This window comes from Leptinotarsa decemlineata, unplaced genomic scaffold (genome assembly GCF_025532065.1).
Source record: "Leptinotarsa decemlineata unplaced genomic scaffold, Ldec_3_MD MMD2_tig00000882_RagTag_RagTag, whole genome shotgun sequence".
In the NCBI taxonomy this organism is placed as follows: Eukaryota; Metazoa; Arthropoda; class Insecta; order Coleoptera; family Chrysomelidae; genus Leptinotarsa; species Leptinotarsa decemlineata.
The window spans coordinates 20,799,813-20,824,061 of record NW_027412556.1 but is presented as its reverse complement, the minus strand read 5'-3'; the positions used below and the strand labels follow the sequence as shown (position 1 = coordinate 20,824,061).

At 33.6% G+C, this 24,249-nt stretch overlaps 2 protein-coding genes across 2 annotated transcripts in view; one reads left to right on the top strand and one right to left on the bottom strand.

Moving 5' to 3' along the window:
- Positions 1-1,650, top strand: part of LOC111518006 (uncharacterized) — a 45,373-nt gene extending 43,723 nt beyond the window's left edge. Inside the window, exon 2 of the mRNA XM_074175205.1 lies at positions 21-1,650. Within this exon, the coding sequence (XP_074031306.1) occupies positions 1,001-1,423 (423 nt within the window). The 5' untranslated portion in view covers positions 21-1,000 and the 3' untranslated portion in view covers positions 1,424-1,650. The remainder of the gene's footprint in view (positions 1-20) is intronic.
- The window catches only part of Osi24 (Protein), a 136,544-nt gene that overhangs the window by 54,429 nt on the left and 57,866 nt on the right, over positions 1-24,249 (bottom strand).

The following is a 24,249-nucleotide window of genomic DNA, read 5'->3' as shown; positions in this document are numbered from 1 at the left end:
CTACTTTTCTTTTATTTCAGAATGCCTAATGAGTATACACGAAAGAATTAGATAGAGGAACTGCTAGTGACGAAATCTATGACCTGGCCTTTGAAGAGGTTAAGTTGGGAGGTAAAACTACACGTCTCTGTCAAGATATATTGAGGAAAAAGAGGTTTATCAAGCAAACCCAGTAGGCGAGGCCCTATGAATGGGTTATAACAGACCGACGATTTTTACTGGAGAGGAGGAGAATATAGCATGCGACTATTTGCTCACATGTGCAGCATCTAATTATGGGCTTACCATGAAAGAAATAAGAGTCATTGCATATGAATTAGCCAAAAATGTAATAAAAAAATTCCAGACTCATGAGAGGAAAATGAAAAAGCAGAAGTGTGACTCCAGCTCTTTGTGTCACAACTTCCCATTTTATCTTTTAGATTGCCTCAAACCACTAGCATAGCTACCAGCTTTAATAAAACAAATGTGGCTCTTTTTTTATAACTATATTGGTATCTGTAATGTAGTTAGTTTTCTGTCCCTCGTATATCACGGCGAGTGTCGAGCCGGGAGCAGGGGTCATGGTAAAACGGGGAGTTGGAATGTACAGAATATATTTGGGCAGTAAAAGTGTGTTTTACTCTAAACCTTTCTCGATCAGAGTTCTGAGGATTGAGAGAACAATGAGAAGACATCACAAGTGGCGACGAGGTTTTCAAAAAGAGTTTAAATAACTTTTTTTGGTGAATCTACGTTTTTTTTTCGGTTTTCAAGAAAAAATGGCTACGGAATACATCGGACATTTATGTGAATTTGACCCGATTTCAGACGATAAACGAAAAAGTACTATTTTATTGAACATTCTCAATGAAGAGGCTTATGAATTAGTTCACAATTTGTGTATTCCTGATGAACCTGAAACGAAAAGGTATTCTGAGTTGTGTTCGTTATCAACAGAACATTTCAAACCTAGTGATAGTGTTTTTGCTGCTAGATACAAGTTCTACACAGCTAAAAAATGTCGAATGAAACTGCTAAGGAATGGGCAGCTAGATTGAAAAGTTTAGCTGGGACTTGTCAATTTGGAAATGATGAATTGAAAATAGTTTCGAGAGACATTTTCATTATTTCTTATAAAAGAGGTACTGTGCAGGATAGACTCATGGAAGAGAAATGTACGGTTACGTTTAAGGAAATTGTGGATATTGCCGCTGCAAAATCAGCTGCACATGCAACTTCATCTCTCAACCAATGTTTCATCAAGAAGGAATCTGAATTACATTATGCCCAGGCTGGTTTCAGGAAAAAGGGAAAAGAACAAGGTCACGGTACATCGCCAGTACCGGTGAAAGGTATGTCACAAGCATCTATGTCAGGAGCTCCCCCCTCCAAACCGCCAAAATGTCTAGTTTGTGGACGAAGAAACCACCAGACAGATTAGTGTTTATTTCGTGAATGTTTTTGTCACGTATGTAAAAAAAAGGTCACTTAGCAACTGTTTGTAGAGCAAAACAAATAAACAAAACTAATAAATTTCTTTCAAATAAAGAAACACAAAACTATTTGGAAGAATCAGCTGACCTTTCTCTGTACAGTTTAGATTGTAAAGTAAAGCCAATATTATTAGAAATTTTCATTGGAGGAAAGCCATACACATTTATTTAGATACCGGTGCTTCTTAGACTGTTATTTCAGAAGATTTTTATTTGAATAATTTCAAAGATTATTTTTTGAAAAACTGAGAAAAGATTTAATTTATACAATGGTGATTATATTATTCCATTGGGTTATTTCATTTGTTTGATTTCATTTAAAGATAAGCAAACTAATATGAATATTTATGTAGTTAAAGACGCAACCGGACCACCACTTTTAGGGCGCGATTTCTTTAACGTGTTTCTCCTCAATATTTCAGATACTCTTTCCGGAGAAAATAACTATTTCCATGAGTTGCCAAGTGATATTCAATGCATATTATATGGGCATAAAAATATTTTTGAACCTGGCTTAGGTAGATTTAACAAAGGATTATTTTCAATCAATTTGAAAGCAAATGTATCTCCTTAATTTTTAAGAGCTCGCCCCCTTCCTTTCTCCATGAAGGAGAGGGTTGAAAAGGAGTTGGAGCGATTGGAATCATTAGGAGTCATAGAACCAGTGGATTATATATAGTCATTTTGAATCCTTATATTGAGATTGACCAACATCCTCTTCCTCTAATTGGGGAGTTGTTTGCAAAATTGCAAGATGGCGAAAGTTTTTCCAAATTAGATCTAGCAAATGCATACACACAAGTATGTTTGGATGAAAAATCGAAAAATTATGTAACGATTTAAACACATAATGGATTATACCGCTACAACAGAGCCCCTTTTGGGATTGCCAGTATTCCGGCCAAATTCCTAAAACTCATGGAGTCGGTGTTGAATGGTATACCGGGTGTTGCAATATTTCTAGATGATATTTTGGTTACAGGTCGCAACCGGAGAGAACATATTACTCGTTTTGGAACTGTTTTAAATAAATTGAAAGAGGCTGGCTTGAAAGTTGCTTTACATAAATGCGAGTTTTTCAAAACACAAATATCTTATCTTGGTTTCAAAATTGGAAAAGAAGGTTTACATACCTGTCAAGATCAGATATCGGCGAATGCCCCAGTTCCAGAAAATATTAGTCAGTTGAAGTCCTTTTTGGGACAACTACTACTGTAAATTTGTGAGGAATCTCTCAATTATTCTGAATCCTCTGTACAATTTGTTGAAAAATAAAATCAGTTGGGAGTGGTCAGACAGTTGTAACAACGCTTTTCAACAGATAAAAGATATTTTTACTTCAGCTGAAGTGCTTGTTCATTACAATTTTGACCTACCTCTACGAATAATCACTGACGCTTCTCAGTATGGGGTTGGGTCAGTTTTAGCACATGTTATGGCTGATGGACAAGAACGGCCAATTGCCTATGCATCTCGAACTTTATCCGAGGCGGAAAGAAATTACTCGCAAATTGAGAAAGAGGGTTTGGCAATTATTTCTGGACTGTGTAAGTTTAACCAATATCTTTATGGACGAAGCTTCACACTTGTAACGGATCATAAACCACTCATATTCATTTTTAATCCAAATAAAAACATTCCTCAATTTTCTCCCAACAGATTACGACGTTGGGCAGTAATTTTATCCAATTATCAATACAATATTGAATTTGTAAAATCGGATAAAAATCGCGCAGATTCTTTGTCTAGATTGCCTACAAAGGGAAATAATTTTGTTGATTATTTTTCGAGAAATGATCATTGCTCAACTAAATTTGAACAGGTGAGAGAAGAAACTTCGAAAGATGTTGAATTATCGAAAATAATAAATTATACTCAAAAAGGATGGCGAGGTAAGATAATGGATTCTTTGAAACTGTACCATAGAATTAGAAACGAACTAAGTGTGGAGAATGATTGCTTAATGTGGAACAATCCGTTAGTTATTCCTTTCACTCTTAGAGAAAATATTTTGAATAATCTCCATTTATCTCATTTAGGAGTGGTAAAAATGAAAAGTCTTGCTAGGTCATACTTCTGGTGGCCTGGTTTAGATAAAAATATTGAGCAGATATGCATGTTATGTGACAACTGTTTGTTACATAAAAAATCTCCTAATAAGGCTGTTCCTAATCCTTGGCCTTGGCCAACAGAAGTATGGTCTAGGTTACACATAGATTCTATGGGTCCATTTTTAGGAATTTTTTTTTATAGTCATAGATGTACATTCAAAATTGATAGGAGTATTTATCATGAATTCAATCACTTCAAGTGCAACCATTAGTGTTCTCCGAACTCTATTTGCCAGATTTGGATTACCTCATCAAGCTGTATCTGATAATGCCACAACGTTTTGTTCAAATGAATTCCAGACCTTTTTGTCTTTGAATGGTATTAACCACATCACTTCTCCTCCTTTTCATCCGTCTTCTAATGGTGCAGCCGAAAATGCCGTAAAATCAGTGAAGAATGCATTGAAAACTGCACTATGCAAAAATAAAAAAAATTAGAAATCAGTATCGCCTTAAACAATTTTTTGTTATGTGTGCTTTCTGGGGGTTACTTGTTATGGGGATCTTAAGTTGTTTTTGTTGGTACTCAATATACTGAAAGATGATTAAAGCACTTTTTTTCAAAAAAAAACATGTTTGATTCATTTATAATATGTATAATGGATTTTTTTATAATCAAATAGTCAAAATACAGAACTGTCACAACTTACCTCGGTACCTGTCACAACTCACCTCGGTGATAGAAGAGTTGTGACAGGGGGAGTAGTCTTCGTTTTCACTGATTTTTTCAGAAACCATAATATTCTAATTTATTTTTGATGATTGTTTTGGAAGGGAAAGGAATGGTGCTACATTATTCCATATAGGTCTCGACTGTGGAATTATTTTTGAGTGAGATATGTCCCTTGAAGTAAAAATTGTCACAACTCTCCCTTACCTGATGACTTTAAATAAGTCTGGAATCAGAATGAATCTATTCACAAAAATTTTTTTTTTTTTGTAAAAAAGCGAAATCATTTCTTTTGTCAATAGATTTATTCTGATTTCAAACTTATCAAAAGTCATTCGTTACATCAAGCCATAAGACTTATTATCGATGATGAACACAATCTTGAATAAGTTTCGATTTTTTTTATTTTTCAGTTGGTGTTGCTTTCAAAGCATGTTTTTTTCCAGTTTTTAAAGTAATATTTGTTTTCCACTTTCTAGTTTGGCTTGCTATTTCAAGCCCATTTGTTCTAATATAAAATATGTAGGCATGTACAGACAGTGTGGTTGTCTCACTTGCGCACACACGGAGACTGTGAGAGAAAATTATTTAATCCTGGCGATCCTAATCAAGATAATAAAATGAACTATAAAAAAAATGAAATCATTGTATTGACACCGATTCTTGATAAGTGTACAAAATTTAAAATACTGTTTAAAATCAGTCTCTTTGAAGTTAGTCAAAATCGAGTCCGAAGGGATCTGTTACGAACAAACATACATGTGAACTAATAAAAGAGTGTAAAAAAGATGAACCAGTCTTTTCAGTTATTCACAGTAATCGGAATACGGGTTGTCGTGTCATTTTTTATGAGCATGTATCGACAGGAAATACCAATAGAAACTGAATATGCGCTTATGAAAGTGAACTTAAATTCATAACGGTGTTATGGATATGTGACAAAACATGTGCAGCGTTTACTTGAGCTCTCACAGAAATAATTTGATGCGATGTCTTGAATATAACATAGACGTGATAATAAATGGAAGTCGAGTTGAAATAATTCATACTGACAATGCAGAAAACTTCTCAGTGACTGGTCAGTTCATTAAAAACATCAAAACATAAGTCAAAATGAATTTAAAAATTCTGAATATTCATTAAGTTTCTGAAAAATATATCCAAGTTTACAAAAAGTTCTGTTCGCAAACAATTATGATACAGCGATATCGAACCCGCTACCGAATTTGAGGGTAAAACAGTTCAAGAACAGATTTGAGTTAGAAACAAACGATGAATTATATTTTCGATAAAAGGAAATTTGTGTCTTTTCTTTCCAGCCGTTGTACGAATATTCGTAAGAAACAAATGAGAATATCGGAAAGAATATATTTCATATACCTGAAATGGGTAAAAAAACTAATTAATACACTTTAGAATAGCTTCCTTAAGCATAAACTTATGCTTGAGGAAGCTATTGTAAGTATAGCGAAACACGTGTCGCGGTTTTTGTAAAATCGTTTATAGTAAAATTCATACAATAAAGTGTATTAATTAGTACTTTTAATATAGATTTTCATCAAGTATCGGCCACTTCTATTCAATTCCTAAAATGGGTACTCATATATCAGAAGTAACTTTTATCATATTTGGAAAAAATTTATAAATTCAAATTTCTCATCTTTTTCAGTAAAGATAGAGCATTGAAAAGGAATATGATCACGCAGGTGATGAAACCAGCGATGAAAACTAGATAAAAACTAGTCTGAAATGCAACTGGCGAATTTAGATTCGTGAAAATTCTCAACTTCTCAGGAACATGACGATTTCAAATGTTCTGTGAGAACCAAGATACATTAGTGTGTGTGATCATCTATTTGAAAAAAGTTGTTCATAGAATTGTGCTTATTATATAGAAATTGAAAAACATAAGATTATGAAATTTACTAATGATATTGGAATCAGAAGTCCATCAGATGAACGAGGGGTTATAACAATACCCGGATTCATATTGAAAAAGTTTAGTTATAGTTTAGTTATGAAGTATTATGTGAAGTAGAGGGACCGGGGTTGGAAGTCACAATTTTTGTCTTTTGAATTTTCAGTGTTCTTTTTTATAAATTATCAATGATATTTTTTTTTATCTTTAGATAGTGTTTTATACTTATTTGAAAAAAATTCTTGTTTTCTCCAACACCATTCACAGAGGAAGTATAACAATTCTTATGGAAAAAAGAAGTGTAACTTTCAACATAGGTAATTGAGGGGTATAAAAGCATTCAAATGAATATATTCATTGGAAGTGGAATAATATACGTAATCAATTATATACAAAACAGACGTTTCGATGCTATTATCAATATTTTGATTTTGTTGCACTTCTAACAGAACTCAGCATTGGTCTATTACCATAATACATTATTTTTCTGGTTGACTCGGCCGTTACTTGATGAAGATCCATGGTAATTCTATAGACTACACCGGAAATGATTTGATATTCACGAACTTCATTTTCAAAAATATCATAGCGAAACATGTCGAGATATTTTTGAAAATAAAGTTTGTGAAGATCAAATCATTTCCGGTGTAGTTTGTGAAACATAATATATTAGTGAAAACGGTACTCAAAATATTGAGCTGTTTTGAGATTGGTGCGTACAAACAAAACAGATAAAAATTTTCAAAATCATTGTAGTCAATTATTTCATTATCAATATTCATTGATATTTTCGTTATTGATAGATGTCATTTTTTTGTTTTTTGTATATTTCTATTTTAAGGTGTTCAAGAGTTGCGAACTTTCATAGAGGGAAAAATAAATGATTCATTCCTGAAATATCTTCACAAAGATGCATAGATGAATTTTCAGAAGTTTTTCCCAGATGCGAATCGAAAGAATTATTCTATACCAAAAAAATGGTTTTTTCTGTGAACATTCGATTACATGGAAATCACTTTTCAAATTATACTCTGAATATTCATATATTTCGAAGTCCTTCATCCAAAGTATTTGTTTCGGGTACATATTTTTTTTTTCAGTCTGAATCTGAAAGGAACTTTTGTGCATAATCTTCGCATATTCGTGACTTTTCAATATTATTGTTTTTGTGTCATATAGAAGTTTTTTACTTTACATGTATATATTAATGGTTAAGTGAAATATAAAAAGATTTTTTTATGATCGTACAGAAAGGTAATATTTTTTGCACGATCCACTGTGCTAAAATGATGACTCACAGAAAATACTCTGGCAAAATTAACACATTTTTTTGAGTTTTTAACAGCTATTATTTCTGTCATCAATAAGAAATTGTTAGTTTACAATTCCTATATGTTGTTGTCAATGTGTAAAAACTGTCGAGTCACAGTGGGGAAGAGATAATTTGAACAACACCCAATATAATTGGAACGGCAAATAGACCTACAACAGATGTATTGTCCGATGAATCTTAAAAATTTGAAACTTTCTATGTGTGGTTTATGAAATGGTCTGAGAAAAAGCTTATCAGTAACATTACGTTCTCTTATTATATTTTCAAGAAAAATCAAAGAAACACCAGCCATCTAAGTTATGGTCGGAATATTCAGTGTTGAAGGCTACACTTTTACTCAATGAAAATGTGTCTATTTGAAACACTTTTTCGTAATTTTTGTGTTTTCATTAGATTTTAATTCCACACCAGAAGTTCCAGTATGAACTATGAAAATGAAAATGAGAATATTCAACATTTTATTAAGTTAATTTCATCATTGCAGAGAAAGTCTGTAGGATTCCATCCCAAGTATTAAGCAATTTTCACCTAACCGAAGCTACAGATAATAAATATCTAATGGTGAAGGTAAAATGGAAATTCAAAAGTGGTAATTCTTAGCTCTGTATTTACGTGGATTCTTTGTAAAGAATCCAGTTGCAGTGTTTGGCACTGCAGAAGTACGCCACAGAGACAAATTACAAAAACGAACATTATATTTCATTATTGACATGGATCCTACAAATTATAGTTTCGGGCCACGGGAACCACTTTTTAAAAAGACTTTATTTAGATTTACAGACTTTATTGTACAGAAGTTACTCTGACAATCGTACTAACAGAACTGACTCCTCCTTCAAGATGGCTAGCTTTTATAAGTTTATTATAACTTAGTCAGCATTTGATGAATAAGCATAAAGGAGGGTTTTATATACATAACTCCTCCATCCCTAAGATGAAAATAATACGTTAACATTATTTTCATCAACATTTTCTAAATGAATATTTTCTTGTTTATTTTTCCTTTTAAAACATTTGAATTTGTTCTTATATTTGGAATATAAAATAAAATATGTAATAAGTATTATAACTATGAATATACAAATATACATTAAAGTATAAGAAGTGCTGTCTTCTTCTAAGGCTTCTAGTCGATGTAATTGGGTTTTTTCAGCAAGGTCCTGAAGTCGGGTTAGTTCGTCGAGGTTTACTCTTTCAGGAACTTTCATAGGGTTATTCTCAGGATGTAGCTGGATAGTATCTATTTCGGGTAACTGTAGAGGGTTTCCTTGAACGGAAGTGGCGTCGTTGGAATAAACTTCGCCTCTAACAGTGAGGTTACATTTATGTGGGATATGGATCAACTGTGGTTGTCTGATATTTTCGTATCCATGCTCCTTACAATTTTTCTCAATCATGATCTTATCAATGGGAATAATAATCATGTAGGCATCGTTGACAGGTTCTATTATGTCCTGGTCTAATTGAATTTGAATCGTCTGGCATTGATGATCGGTTTTACCAATTAGTAATTTCGGTAAACAATCTTCTTTTGAAATTTGGTTGTCAACATGGTATATGCAGGTATTTTCAATTCTCGTACAGGGTTCATCTTCATAATGATGGTAAGTCGAGTTAAGAATTATATAGGGTTTTAAAGGAACGATAGCTTGGTTGAGTATTGGAATTGGGAACAAATGGAAGTAATCATAAACATTTTCAAGAAGTATCGGAAAATGAATTGCAAATATAATAATTCCATTTTTATAATTAATTTCAATTTTTAGTAATTTATTATACGACTGAATGTTTTTAAAGTTTGGTAAACTGCCTTTGTAAAGGTTTGACATTATTTTTAATAATTCTTCGATATCAGATAATGGTAATATCGTGCTATGAATAATGTTTAATTCTGCAAATAAAATTGAATCTTCAATGTTATTAAGTATTGATAATATAATTTGACAATCTATTATCATTGTATCAAGAGAATTTTGAAGTCTTAAGAATAGCGTGAACTTATTCAGATTTAAGACAATACTTTTTATTTGTTCGTCAATTAATCGTTGGTTTTTAACAATCTGCTGTAAGCTATTCGTAGTTTCATTCATAAATTTTCTTGTGATAGTTAGGTAATTTTCTAAATCATGGTGAAGCATGTTCTGATTCTTTTCCAAAGTGAAAATTGCTTTATTATATTTTTCTGCATCTTCATCATCTAAAGTACCAAAGAGCCATTTACTTGTTCTGCCTACTATATTAATAAGTGCCCTTTTCGATCGATTATTTTCTTGAGGTTTAATATTGATTAATTTCACTTTGATTGTGTCTAGCAAATAATTCAGATGATTATACATGTGGTGTAGTTGTGGGTATAAAGGGTCTTTGATCAAGATAAATTCTGCGATTGTTTTTGTATTATTATTTAAGATGTTTAGGGGAGAATCAAATTGTTTTAAGTCAATGTATTTTATAAACGTATGTTTTTGTGTAGTGGATCTTGCTTTTCCAAGGGAAAAGGGAAGGATAGGGTTATTTATCCTCGTCATTATTATGTCTTGTCCTGTCGTCGCAAGGATTCCGAGAAGTAGAAGGTATAACGTTGTCATCTGAAACAATTTGTTTCTTAATGATTTTTCTTTGTGGCTTTAACTTACTTTTATGGTATTTTGATTTAGAAGTTTCAATTTTGAAGTTACTATCTTTTTTTGGTTGAATTTCCTTATATAAGGGTGATAATTTATTTCGAGGAGTTTCTTTAAGAAAAGTATTTTTATTAATTTCAATTTCTGGGGGGTCATTTCTGTTGGAATTTACTTTAGATAGGTTCTTGGCTTTTTCATTGTTTTGTTCTACTATTTCTTTTAATATTTTCATATTTCTTGAATGTTTTTCTATATAGTTTGAGGTTATCTTTTCTAACGTTACATCATAAGGACTCTGGTGTTCTACATTACCTTTAATAATTTGAAAGGGTGTGAATTTAGTTGCGGAATGGACAGTATTATTATATCCTAGAATCGCATACAACATTTGTTTTGTTATTGGTCGATTAGGAAATTCTAATTTTAAAGTTCGTATTTCCTCAATTAGAGTAGAATGAAAACGTTCTACCGGACTATTACTGTTCGGGTTTTTTGGGGTGATGTAATGCAACATAATTTTATGGAGTTTGCAAAAATCTTCAATCAAGTTATTTTTAAATTCTGTGCCAGAATCGCAAGTTATTTTATTTGGAATACCGTAATGAGATATGAATTTTAATAAACCATCTAAGATGTCTGTCGCATTTAGTTGTATGGGGTATGCTTGTGCAAAGCGCGAAAAGCTGTCAATAATTGTTAGGAATTTTAGTCTATCAAGTGATAGAACATCAACATAAATATGTTCAAACGGGTATTCTCCAATTGGTGTTGGGTTAAATTTTATGACATTAGGGTGCCTTTCGTATTTTGATTTTTGACATGTTACGCATGTATTTACGTAGTTTGTTATGTCTTGAATCATATTAGGCCAATAGTATACTTTTGATAGAGACAGTTTTGTTTCATTTATGCCTCTATGTGTAGTTTTTGTTTCATGATGGTATTTAATTTTTTCTTGTTGTTCATTTTTCTTCAAAATGTCTTTCAATAGTATATTACTTTGAACAAGTTTGAAGGCTGAGTTTCTAAAATGTTTTTGGATTATCGGAATTATTACATTCTTTAGTTCCTCTTGAAATATTATGCCATAAACAGTATTAGGTTTCAAATGTTCTAAAAAGATTTTTACTATATCGTTTTCAATGTTTCTCTTAGATATTACGATTTTTAAACGTGTCTTATCAAAGGGTTTTGTTATGCTTACTTTTGGTGAAATTATGTCATTACTTTGAACTAAGAATATTTGATTTTTAAATTTATTTAATGGTTGCTCTGATATTGGGATTTCTAAAATCGGGTCTTCTTGCGAAGAATGTTGTGTTCCATTTGAGTGTTTTATTTTCGGTTCTTCTTGTTGGGCTGGTACGACTATTATGTCTGAAAGTATTTTAATCTTCTTTTCCTCTGGGAGTTTTTGTTTTTCTTTAGCTGGTTGAAAATGTCCTGTGTGGTAATTTTCGGGTTGGGGTTCTTCTCTTGATTGATGTTTTTCGACTTCTTCATTGGCGAGTTCATCTATTTCTTGCACTATTTTGGCAATTTCATCAATCTCAGGGTTATCGTTTTCATCTACGCAATATTCTGCGAAATCTTCTAAACGGTCTTCTTCCGTATCGAAATTTCCTAGTAAAGAATAATTTTCTAATGGATGTAGTTCAATTCTGGATAGGGCATCAGCAACAGAATTCTTTTTTCCTTTTCTTTGTATGATGTTATATTCATACTCTTCTAATCTTAGGCGCCATCTTACTAATTTTGAAGAGGGGTCTTTTAAATTGAATAACCATTGGAGTGGTTTATGATCGGTAACAATCGTAAATTTTCTACCAAAAAGGTAAGGTCTAAAGTATTTGGTAAAATTGACAATTGCCAATAATTCCTTTTCTATAGTTGAATAATTTTGTTCTGCGGGATTTAAAGTTCTTGAGGCATACGCGATGGGTTTATCTTTACCTAGAGGGCCTTGTGATAACACAGCTCCAATTGCTACGTTAGAAGCATCGGTTGTCAAGATAAAAGGTTTACTAAAATCGGGATGTTGAAGAAGAGGTTCATTAGTTAAAACTTGTTTACATTTTTCGAAGGTTTCTAGGAATTCGGCAGAATGAAGGATTTTCTCTCCTTTTTTTAGACATTGAGTTAGCGGTTTTGTTAATTGCGCGAAATCTTTAATAAATTTTCTATAATATCCTAGCAAACCGAGGAATGATTTAATATCTCTAGCAGTAGTTGGTATGGGAAAATTTTGGATTGCTTTTATTTTATTCGGATTGGGTTTTATACCGTGGGGTGTTACAATATGTCCTAAAAATTCTACATTTTGTTTTAAGAATTCCGATTTGTCCAATTGTACTTTCAATTTAGCTTCTCTTAATACTTTAAAGACTTGCTTTAGATTAGAGATGTGTTCCTGAAGGGAGGTCGAAAAAATTATTATATCGTCCATATAGACGAGACATATTTTGTTTCTTAGGTCTTTCAAAACGTAATCCATAACTCGTTGAAACGTCGCTGGAGCGTTCTTTAATCCAAACGGCATTCTGACATATTCGTAATGGCCGTGTTCTACGTTGAAGGCTGTTTTGTCAATAGAATTTTCTTCCATCTCTATTTGGTGAAATCCTGAAGTTAAATCTAGAGTAGTGAAGTAGTTACATTTCCCTAGTTTATCCAGTATGTCCTCGATATTAGGAATGGGGTATCGGTCATCAATCGTTTTTTCGTTCAATTTCCTATAATCAACGACAATTCTCCATTTTTTCTTTCCTGAGGCGTCCGCTTTCTTCGGTACAATCCAAATAGGGCTACTCCAAGATGATGATGATGGTCGTATTATTCCGTCATTCAACATTTTTTCTATTTGTTTATTTACTTCTTCTTTATGGCAATGAGGAAACCGATAGGATTTAGTGTGTACTGGTATTTCGTCTGTCGTTTTAATTTCATATTTTATTTTGTTTGTGAAAGAAAGTTTAGTATTCTCATCATGAAATATGTCTAAGAATTCTTTGCAAACTGTTAAAATTGCGTTTTTTTCTTCCGTGTTCATATGGTCGGTCCTAATTTTACTTGTTATATCAGTTATGGAATTATTATTATAATTTTCAGGTAAGGCTTGTTCAATATTATAAAATTCAAATTGTTCTTTATTTATTTGGTTGGATGGGAACGGTTCATTCATTGTTATAGACATAGTTTTATTAGTTTTATTAAAAATTTCGAAAGTTGCGCGATAATTTTTGGCATAAGTTATTGTTTCAGGTACGTATAGTTTATCAATAAATCCCTCTGGAATTATTATTTCTCCTTCACTGATATCGACAGGGTATTTCTTTATTAAAGTTTCATATGGTGGTATTTCGATAGTAAAAGAAGTTTCGTGAGGCTGAATAGTAGAAAGGGATTTGTACGATTTCATTTCTTAAGATTTGATTGCTAAAATCGATATTTAAGTCAAGATTTTTAAGTTCTTTTAAACCTAAAATTCCATCAAAAAATTCATGAAATTGGAATAAAATATATTCCGTTTCATAGTTGCTTTGAAATTCTTCAAAAGCTGGGATAATAGCTTTATATTGAATTTCTTTTTCACCTAATGAAGTTTTTAACTGAGAGGGTTCTCTAAATATTCTGTCTGGATAATATTTTTCTACAATAGATGGTCTTAACATGGAAGTATGACATCCGGTATCAATTAGTAGTTTGATAGGGGGATTTTGGATTTGTATATAAGGTAATCCATTTATAGAGCCTGAATAAAGTTCTATTATACCGTCTTGTTTATCGGAGGCGGTTTGTAAAAATTTTCGTCTTCGTATTCAGTGTTTGAGTCAGTTATTTCAGTCGTTTCTTGGGGAGTAAAGTAATATTCATTTAATTCATCAGTTAATTGATATTGATCTGGAGGGTGTTGGTCTTCAATTGGGTATTGGTCTTCGACAGGGTATTGGTTAATGGGGTAACCTAGTGTCATGTCGTATTCATTGTCATCATTATGGTTGTAAAGTTCTTCACTTATAAAGGTTTGTCTTGGGGGTTGCCTAAAAGATCGGTTATTTGCTGGGTGGTAAGGCATATTTGATCTACTAACCGTAGGATTTCTAGAAGTAGTCGACATTGGTTGAATGATTCTAGTATCAGGTTTATTTGTTGGTTTAAACACATTTTGGGGTGGTCCAAACACTTGTTTATTCGTTAAAAATTTATGTTGAACTTGTTTAGGTTGGATATTTATGGGTTGGCTTGGAAATTGTGGTTTTTGGTTAAATTGTTGATAATTATTAAAAGGTCTATTTGGCATTTGACTAGTAGAAGGTGTAGGATTTCTAAAGTTAGTTTGTTGAAAATTTTGTAAGTGTGAATAATTTTGTACAGGGAAATTACTATAATTTGGTTTTATTTGTTTTGGTGGGTGTTGTTTTTGAACGTTAGTGCTTGAGCGGTTCTGAAAAACCATATTTTGTGTTTGTCTAAAATTTTCATCTTCCAAAACTAAATTCATTGCTTCTTCAAGACTATCTGGTTTTTGAACAATTACTTTATCTTGTAATCTAATAGTTAAATTTCTCATAAATACTTTCAAAGACTGTGATTGATATTGACGAATATATATCGCTTTAGTCTGTGGGTCTATAGCGGCAATAGAATTAATTTTAAAGATTAATTTACTTCTCAGTACTTGTATTCTTTTCACAAAATCGAGGGGGTGTTCGTTTCTATTAGGGACAAGTGTAAAAAGTTGTTGTTCAAGGTTATCTAAATTTTGTCTATCACCAAATGTATTTCTTAATTCATTTCTTATTAAAATCCATGTGTTTAATTCTGTTCTTGCACCAATCAATAATTGTGCTCTATCTCTGAGTTTACCAATAATAATACTCAAGATACACTGATTTAGTGTATCGTCAGCGCTATAATATTTATTATGAAATTTGTCAATTGCATTTATAAAAATTTCGAGGGTGTCTGGAGATCCATCATACAAAGGTATGGTGTCAGAATAAATTTTAAATAAAGTATAATTAATTTCGGTGGACATATTTGAAACGGATAGAGAGACAAGCGACTGTACTAAATCTTCAATTTCAGGTTCGGTCATGTATTATTGTCGCGATCTTATCGGAAAAGATTACTCAGCGAATCTATTCAAGATAAAAGTTTGCTTTCTTCATTTATTCAGAAAAGAATCACGGTAATAATATTGCGAAGTTTATCACAAGAATATTTCTGAAGCGTCGTTGTGTGTGTGTGAAATTAATACTCTCTTTATATCAGCGTGTGATATAAATAGATTATTTTCTGTCTATTAAGCATATGATATAAGTAGCAGGAAGTTATTCTTTAGCTTCTTTGTTTTACTATTTAGTGAACACTATGCATTTATTGTTTGCTATGAGTGAGGAAAGAGAAAAATGATTTGAATGTATGAAATTTTGATTCGGCGTTTTTCACTTAATTGCTTCAATTTAAATCAGGATTTAAATTGTCTTTCTTAATCTACGTGACTTCTATAGTCCTGTCACCAATTTCAATTGCTATAAGAGAAAATGATGTCTGTTTTCGTTTTTTGATTATAATAATCACTTTTCCGAAACTTCCACAAATATTTACGATAAAGATTTAAGGAAATTTTGGAATCAGGTAGGAAAACTCGACTTACCTCGATGGTGTGTCAGTATTCTTTCCTGGAGGACTGTAGTAGCTGAGTCTGACGATCCGGTCCTTTTTGTGGGTGGTTGGTGGACGAAGCTGGTTTCTTGTAGTGGACAAACAGTTGGTACTGAAGAAAATTCAGGATCGATTTTCTTCCACTATCCTACCGACTGCGCCAATTATAGTTTCGGGCCACGGGAACCACTTTTTAAAAAGACTTTATTTAGATTTACAGACTTTATTGTACAGAAGTTACTCTGACAATCGTACTAACAGAACTGACTCCTCCTTCAAGATGGCTAGCTTTTATAAGTTTATTATAACTTAGTCAGCATTTGATGAATAAGCATAAAGGAGGGTTTTATATACATAACTTACATAAGTTTGGGCATAATAAACAAACTTAGAGCATTTGTGATAGCAAGAAAAATTAGAAGTCTAAATTTTATTGAAATGATTCACAGATATGCAATATTAATCCAATCATAGTGAAAAATGTGTGGAGAAAGCATGAATGCATACGGCATGATTGCAGCTCGAGACTGAGCCGAAAGCTGCAACTTCATGCATCGTACAACAAAGATGCAATTTTTGTGCTAATCATACGAATTAATATTTTTTATAAATTATATTTTCATCTGAAAATGGAACTTTTAACGGATGATGATCAACTGTATTGCTAAAATAACTGACTATTATAAAAAAAAAGTATAAGTAAGATAACCTCATAAGTAAAGATAACCTCAAAATCCTATACGTATGTAATGAAGGGAAGAACATGGATTTGTTGGAAGCCTTGAAAATTCAACAAATCAATTGGAAACCACAAATATATATCCCTAAACGAGCAACTCGATTTATGTAGGTCTCCACTCTCGAATTTATGAGTTTAACAACCCCTATAATCTTCAATGTTGAATTTTAAAATTGGACCCTGGTTCGTTCAACTACTTGTCCTTCCATCTTACCTAAAAACTCCCAATATAACCGAGTTTTCAAACTTCACATTTCAGTTTCATACTCGATAATGGGGCTAAACCCGAAACCAGTCGTATAAATAAAATTAACTAGTGGTAATTAGACAAAAGCGTTTTTATTCATTTCAATAAAGTTCTAGTTAACACTTGTGGAAGTGATTTTGATAAGAAGAACAAGCTCATAAACTGACAGCTAATAAACCTGATGATGATATGAAATACTTCCACTTACCAAAATATAACACAATACATTTTTTCCTCTCCTTCAATTAATATTGTGTGTGTTAACATTAGATGATATGTGAAAGAAGCAAAATCAGCCAACCCGCGCAATAAAGTATTATTTTCAAGTAAATTAAGAGAAAAAAAGGAAATGGAAATGAAATCAATTATCACGGATTACAATCAGTGCCCGAGAGGATACAATTCTGAAATGTTTCACAGAGGGGTTGATTCGGTTATTTGCTTGGGAAGTGGTTACGCTTGATCGTATTCACCGATACAAAATGAGAAGAGAAACTACCGATGGAAAGCGGTTAATTAAATATTCGTTTGCATTTTGTATTCACGGTGAAATTTTTTTATTGGGAAGTGGATATTACTGATGAAAATTAATATACTGAGCTACTTTTTGATAAAATGAGTCGTGGAAAAATTAAGTGATACGATGGAAAAACTGTTGATTCTATTGTTATATTAATCGTGAGAAAAAGTAATGTCTAATATATGGAGAGAGTAGTAGTTATGTTTTATTATGTCTCATCTATTATCTCGCTTGTTTTCACGTGATGATTTCAATTTTGATTTCTTTCAGTTTGTCTTCAATCGAGGACCCCCTACCCGGTACTGTCAATGCCCAACGGGCTGAAACAGCTGTCTCTAGATGGCTCTCAAATTTAATTAAAATTGTGAATTATCTGAATCTTTACATTTCCATGAAATCATATTACAGCAGCTTCACTGCATGTGTCTTTCTTGATTTTATATCATTTCTAGAAATATAGGGTCTTCCAACAGGGACTTCCGAACTTTGACAATCGATAACGGTCATCTTGTTGAAGCTACATCTGTCAAATAACTTGTCATTTATTCTGTCTGTTTTGTCAAATTACCATGGATGGATATAGCATTCAACAACACGTGCAAATAATAAAGTTAGTGTTCTGTTCACGTACCGCGTGCTTCGTCCATTTTACGTTCGCCGTAATCGACCTACCGAGAAGATTCGGAATAGATGAATTTCAGTCTAGTGGTTTAATGAACGATGGACCAACCTCACGTCAACAAAACTCAAGATCTTTCGAAAAATTCGCCAGTGACTTTGAGAGTGTGCAGGAGAATCCGAGGCAGTCGATTTGGCGTCGCTCACAAGAACTTGACCTTCCTTAGACCACAACTTGCCAAATTTTGCGTCGTGACTTGGGCCTGCACCCGTACATAATTCAACTGACCCAGAAACTGAAGATGAACGACCACAGACAACGAAGTGTGTTCGCTGAATGGGCTCTGGAGCAATTGACAACTCAATTTAATTGACATCAAAAACCATATTCTGCGATGAGGCCTAGTTCTGGATGAATGAGTACGCGAATAAATAAAACTGTCGAATTTAGGACTATACCTATCCACATGAGATCCAGGAGCATCCAATGCATTCCGAAAAAGTCACTGTTTGGTGTGGATTTTGTGCCGGCGGTCCATATTTATTTGAGAACGACGTTTGTCAGGCACTCACTGTCCACGGTAAGCACTATAGGTTGATGATAACCAACTTCTTTCGGCCCGAATTAGATGATTTGGACACCAACGACATGTGGTTTCCACGTGCCACACAGCTCATGCCACATAGAAAATCTTCACGAGCGATTTGACGGCATAGTCACCTGACGTAGAGGTGATGTGAACTGGCCACTAGTATCGTGAGTTTTGATCACGTTAGAATTTTTTGTGGGGAGTTTTCTCAAGTCTCGGGTGTATGCAAATGAACCTTAAAGCCAACACAACTCAAATTCAGCCTGATTGATGCGCCAGTGTCATGGACGATTGGACGTTTTGAATGCCCAAGAGAATCCATGGCGGACATTTCAACGATGTTATACACCATTGGGATCTCCTAAACTACAGGAGATACGTCGACGTTTGAGTTGCGTTTTTTTGTTTTGTGCTTAACAAACTATTGTTTTGGAACTTGGAAAATTCTGAGTGAAATTTGAGAATCGGAATTTTCGTTTTTAGTTTTTTTTAGCGTTATTTGACAACATAGCTCAAAACCAAAAACACATTTCCATTGATACGTAAAACTTCTGCAATCGTTGTTGATTACACTTCCTATTTGTAGGTATCTATGTAACAAAATAGAGGAGTGTCAAATCTGGCAACCGTGAAGGCCATTCTATATTGCCTCCTTTCCCAATCCGGTGCTACGGGAAACATATAAGCCTTGATTGTTCGTCAATATTTACACAGTCACCGTAAAGTCTCCATTGGGATCTTCTGACTACAAACTCATTTCAGTGTCGAATGAATTACAATAAATGTTAGGGAACAATCTAAGCCGCGCAAAGTTTGGCATTACAGATCAGTTGAATGGGTGAATCTTCAAGACCATTTTCCCTAGCTAGATGTTTGTTTTAGCTCTACAGATCCATGAACGTGTGCTTCTGAAGTCACGAAAATTATTCTATCATTCATGGATGCATATATTCCTTTTTTAATGAAACGAACTTCTACCGGCAAACCTTGGTTCAACAAAAATTACGAACAAACTGTCGCCTCCAAAAATCTTGCCTACCGGCAGTGGCACAAAAATCCCAGTGTCAAAAACCGAACTGTTTGTTAATGCTCGCAATAGCTGCAAACAAGGATGACTAAAAGCAAAGACTTTCACAATCAGAAAATTAGGGATAAGCTGCTTACCAATCACAATGGGTCTAGAACCTTCTGGTTGGTAGCTGAAGCTGTTGATCAGAACTTTACAAAATCCACAATTCCACCACTAACACAAACGGATGGTTCAATTGCAATAACAGTCATACTAAAAGCTAATCTACCAGCTGAACAATTTGCATCCCACTCCACAGACCATTTTCTGGGAAAAATGTGTCTGGCCCTAACGGATGCAATCATGGTACTTAAAAAGTGAACAAATGAACTCGCACCAGTATTTTGCAGACTTTTTAACCTCTTTTACAAGTAAGGGGTGTTTCTTTTTTTGTTGAAATATTGCTCGCGTTCAGCCTATTTCCAAAAAAGGCAAGGAGAATCTTCCGAATAACTATAGACCAGTCTCTATGCTATCAGTGATATCAAAAATTGTGGAGAAAGTCGTGAACCTCTATATCCTCAAATATTTGGAAGGCTTCAACATTTGAGCGATCATCAATATAACTTTCGGAAACAAAGATCAACATTAATAGTCAATATGGCGACCGGTTCCGACTGACCATCATTCGCTCCCAAAGAAAATGATACTAACGTATGTAAACATTGCTGTAAAAAAGTAGTCAACAAAGTTAAGTGTAACAAATGTGGTGAACATTTCCAGCCCGCGTGCCTCAAGCAGTCTAGTGAACAGAAGAAAGCTGGATGCAAACATGAATATGACCAACACTCAGAGGACATATACCTCATAGAGAAAACCTATAGTCCGAGAGCCGGCGACACAAATTTCTGTCATATCTTATTCACCAGGAACGCCTATATAGTCTATAGAGTACATCTTTCTGATGAATAAAAGTCATTTCTTACACCTGGAGGGTGGGACAACCCCTGCGGGGGAGTGAAAGTAAAAAGCGGGTGGTGTGTCAAATATTATTCACCTCGAAACTTATTTTGCAGGTAGTTTTTCATAGATAATTAATTATAAAATGTTTCTTACACCTGGCAAGCGGGACAAAATTGTTCTTACAGGTAGTCAATCATGTAATATTTCACGAGGGTGGTGACAAATCTTATTCACTCTGAAATTTATATGAGACTCAAGTTTAGACTATAAATAAAAAGAAGAAAAATTCTTACGGCTTGAACGTGGACCAAACCAGTTCTTACATCGACCTGAAACTGAAAATTGAGAGCGCGCGCAATGCACTTTTGCCGCGGTGCGCACAAGGTGATTTTTTTGACGTTGCTTTAAAATTCGAGTTTGTTACTTTTAAATACACAAACGGATGAAAAATATGAAATTTAGCAATTGTCTATTGTTTATCAATGATGAAAAAGTATTGCACATAGTTAAAAGTTCTCTGTTCATGAAGTTCCTTCGGTGACGAAATTCATTGAAGAATGCTCATTGAATGCAGATAGATTTGAACTGGCGATTCCACGCAATAAGTATTTCACCTTTGCTGATTGGCGTAAAGTGAAGAAGAAAGATTCTAAAGTTGCACAGATAACGTTACAAAGAGATTTATTTGGCCAATTACTCAGAATTTCTCTAGAAAAAACTCTCAACATCGATAAAGTATTGGCATACCCTTTGACACCAGTCCCATTAGCTCCCTGTCACTTGGATGGGTCCATATGTAAAACTGTTTCAATGTCAATTTTTAAAAAAAGATTTCCAAGTGAACCTCCAGAAAGGACGGATGTAATAATCCACGATGATTTTTTTTCTACTTTATCAAATGAAAGAAGTACCTGTAACTTTTGGTAAAATAAGTTCAAAAATTTTCCATACTCTTATGAGAACAACAGCTCGAACTATAATCATTACATTTGATAGGTATTTATCGCCATCGATCAAGGATTACGAACATTCGTTGAGAACTGTTTCTAAAAAGCAGCCTTATACAATTCGAAGTCGAGACCAAACGCGGAAAACGGATTTTTGAAAAATGTGTATTTCAAACAGGCATTAGTCGAATATCTTATTTCAGGTTGGTCATCAAATGATTTAGCAGTATTTATGAATAATAAGACCCTATATTTAAATTATGATAAATGCCATCGTTATGAAAGTATCGACGACAAAATGCTCATGACTGAAGTTGATGAGTTATCTTGTCCTCTGCATGAAGAGGCAGATACAAAAATAGTTTTTCATATCTGTCAACTTACGGAAAAGGCGAATGTGACAATAAGAAGGTCGGATACAGATGTGTTAGTTATAATGCTAAGCAATATGGTTAAAATCCACAAGCACGTCGGAGTAGGAAAAAAGCAGCGATTTGTTGATGTCAACAATTTACTTATGGAATTAGGAAAGTATTTATGTTTAGCGCTATCTGCTTTCCATGCTCTAACTGCCTGTGATTTCAACCCTTTTTTTTCCGAAAAGGTGAAAAGCGACCGTTCAAACAGCTAGAAAAAAATAAGAAATTCATTGACACATTTTGTAACATAGCTGACTTGAATATTGAAACATCAATCGCAGTGTTTGAAGAATTTGTATGTAAAATGTATGGATTTTGTAAGATTCATTGCATAAATGAGGCGAGAGTTGCGGCTTTTTGCAAGACTTACAAGTTTAATGAAGACAAGAATTTCAAAATCGCATCAAAGAATTTCAACGGATGAGTCCTACCTCCAAGCAAAGCGGCGTTAAAGCAACATATTCTTCGAACGATGTATATTGCGAACATTTGGCGGAATGTTCACAAACAGGAAATAACAGATCTGATGATGGAATATTTCAGATGGAAAATAGAGGAGGGCGTATGCTCCTTCAAATGGTTTGAAGGAGACCAAATGCCGATAATTATCGATGACATCGTTGTGGAGAACGAAGAAAATGAAAGTCTGTATTGTTATTGAAAGTTATTCCGCTCCATCTCTTACCAAATATTGATCAATTGTGTGGTTTCAGATCAACCAGAGGAACTTGATGATGAAATCGGTCATCCTATGAATGACTTGGAGTTAGATTCAGACACCGACTTCAACTCCTCATCAGAAGATTCTGATAGTGAAGGAGAAATTGAAACAATTTAATTAAATAATTATATATTCTTTCAATGAATATTATCAACTTTCTACAATATAAAATGATTATAATGCTTATTGTCTATTTTTTCCATATTCATCTGAGACATATTTATTTTGAAAACAGTATCAAAGAAAAATCACCTTGTGCGCACGGCGGCAAAAGTGTATTGCGCGCGCTCTCAATTTTCAGTTTCAGGTCGATGTAAGAACTGGTTTGGTCCGCGTTCAAGCCGTAAGAATTTTTTTCTTCTTATTTATAGTCTAAACTTGAGTCTCATTTAAATTTCAGAGTAAATACGATTTGTCACCACCCTCGTGAAATATTACATGATTGACTACCTGTAAGAACAATTTTGTCCCGCTTGCCAGGTGTAAGAAACATTTTATCATTAATTATTCATGAAAAACTATCTGCAAATTATGTATTGGAAATCGAGAACTTAGTTTTTAAAAAAGAAAATCGATTTCACATAAGACTCAAAAAAGCGTTTATTCTCTTCGAGAGCAGTACAAAGAATGAATCTTTATTAAGACAATCATTACAAGATTTGAAATATAATGAGTTTGCAAAGTCTCGGGTTCCTGTAGATAAGGCACGTTTCTTGATATCTGTTTCCACGTAACTCGTCCCTCCTCAGGCTGAAATAATAACGGAGTTATTTTTTGAAGTTGTGGTTTCTTCGGATTCACAGGCTTTTTGGTTCTTCTTGAATATTTTTTGGAAATACTGCTTCAATTTCGGCAGGCTGAGCAGTATCACGATGACGATGATTACAAATATTATAGTCCCAAAAATAGGCGTTGTAGGACCTTGGTTTTGTTGCGATTGAATAGGCTTCACTTGATTGGCTATTCTGTCTATTTGGTACAGTTCATCAAGGTTGATTTTGGTGAAATTCGGGGTGTCGTAGGCTTTTGGAGTTTTCAAGTCCGTCATTTCCAATTTGGGTAAAATCATGGGTTTTCCTTGTTGGATATAAATGTCATTTACATATTTTGTGTCATGGATTTGGATTTCACATGATTGTGGGATTCTGATCAATACTGGAGAATTGATTTCTATGTATTGTTTTATCTGTTTTACATTTGGAATATAGGCGTTCTTCTTTGAAAGGGATCATCAATACTCGATCTTGTGTTACTTGTTCTACAATGGGATCTTGCACGTTGATTTCCAAAAGGTGACATTTCTCGGAGGCTTTTCCTTCAAAAAGGTGGAGTGTGCAGTTATCCGGTGGCGCAAACTTCTCCGGGCAGTAATATGTGTTTTCTAGGAACGGGCAATCTTCTTTTTCGAACTGGATATCGTCCTGGTTCCGTGCCAAATATGGACATTTGGGGAAAGACATCATGTGATTTTGGATAATAGGATATACATGATAGAATTCAAAGAATTTGGGCCTAACAATAGGGACGCGTATTGCAAAGATCAATTTGGTATTAACGAAACTGACTTGCTTTCCCAAAAATTGGTATTACGTGAGTGTATTCTTGGAATTTAGAACTTGATTGTGGTTATATATTTTCATTAAATATGTCGCCATCTCCTGAAGTTCAGTAGTAGATA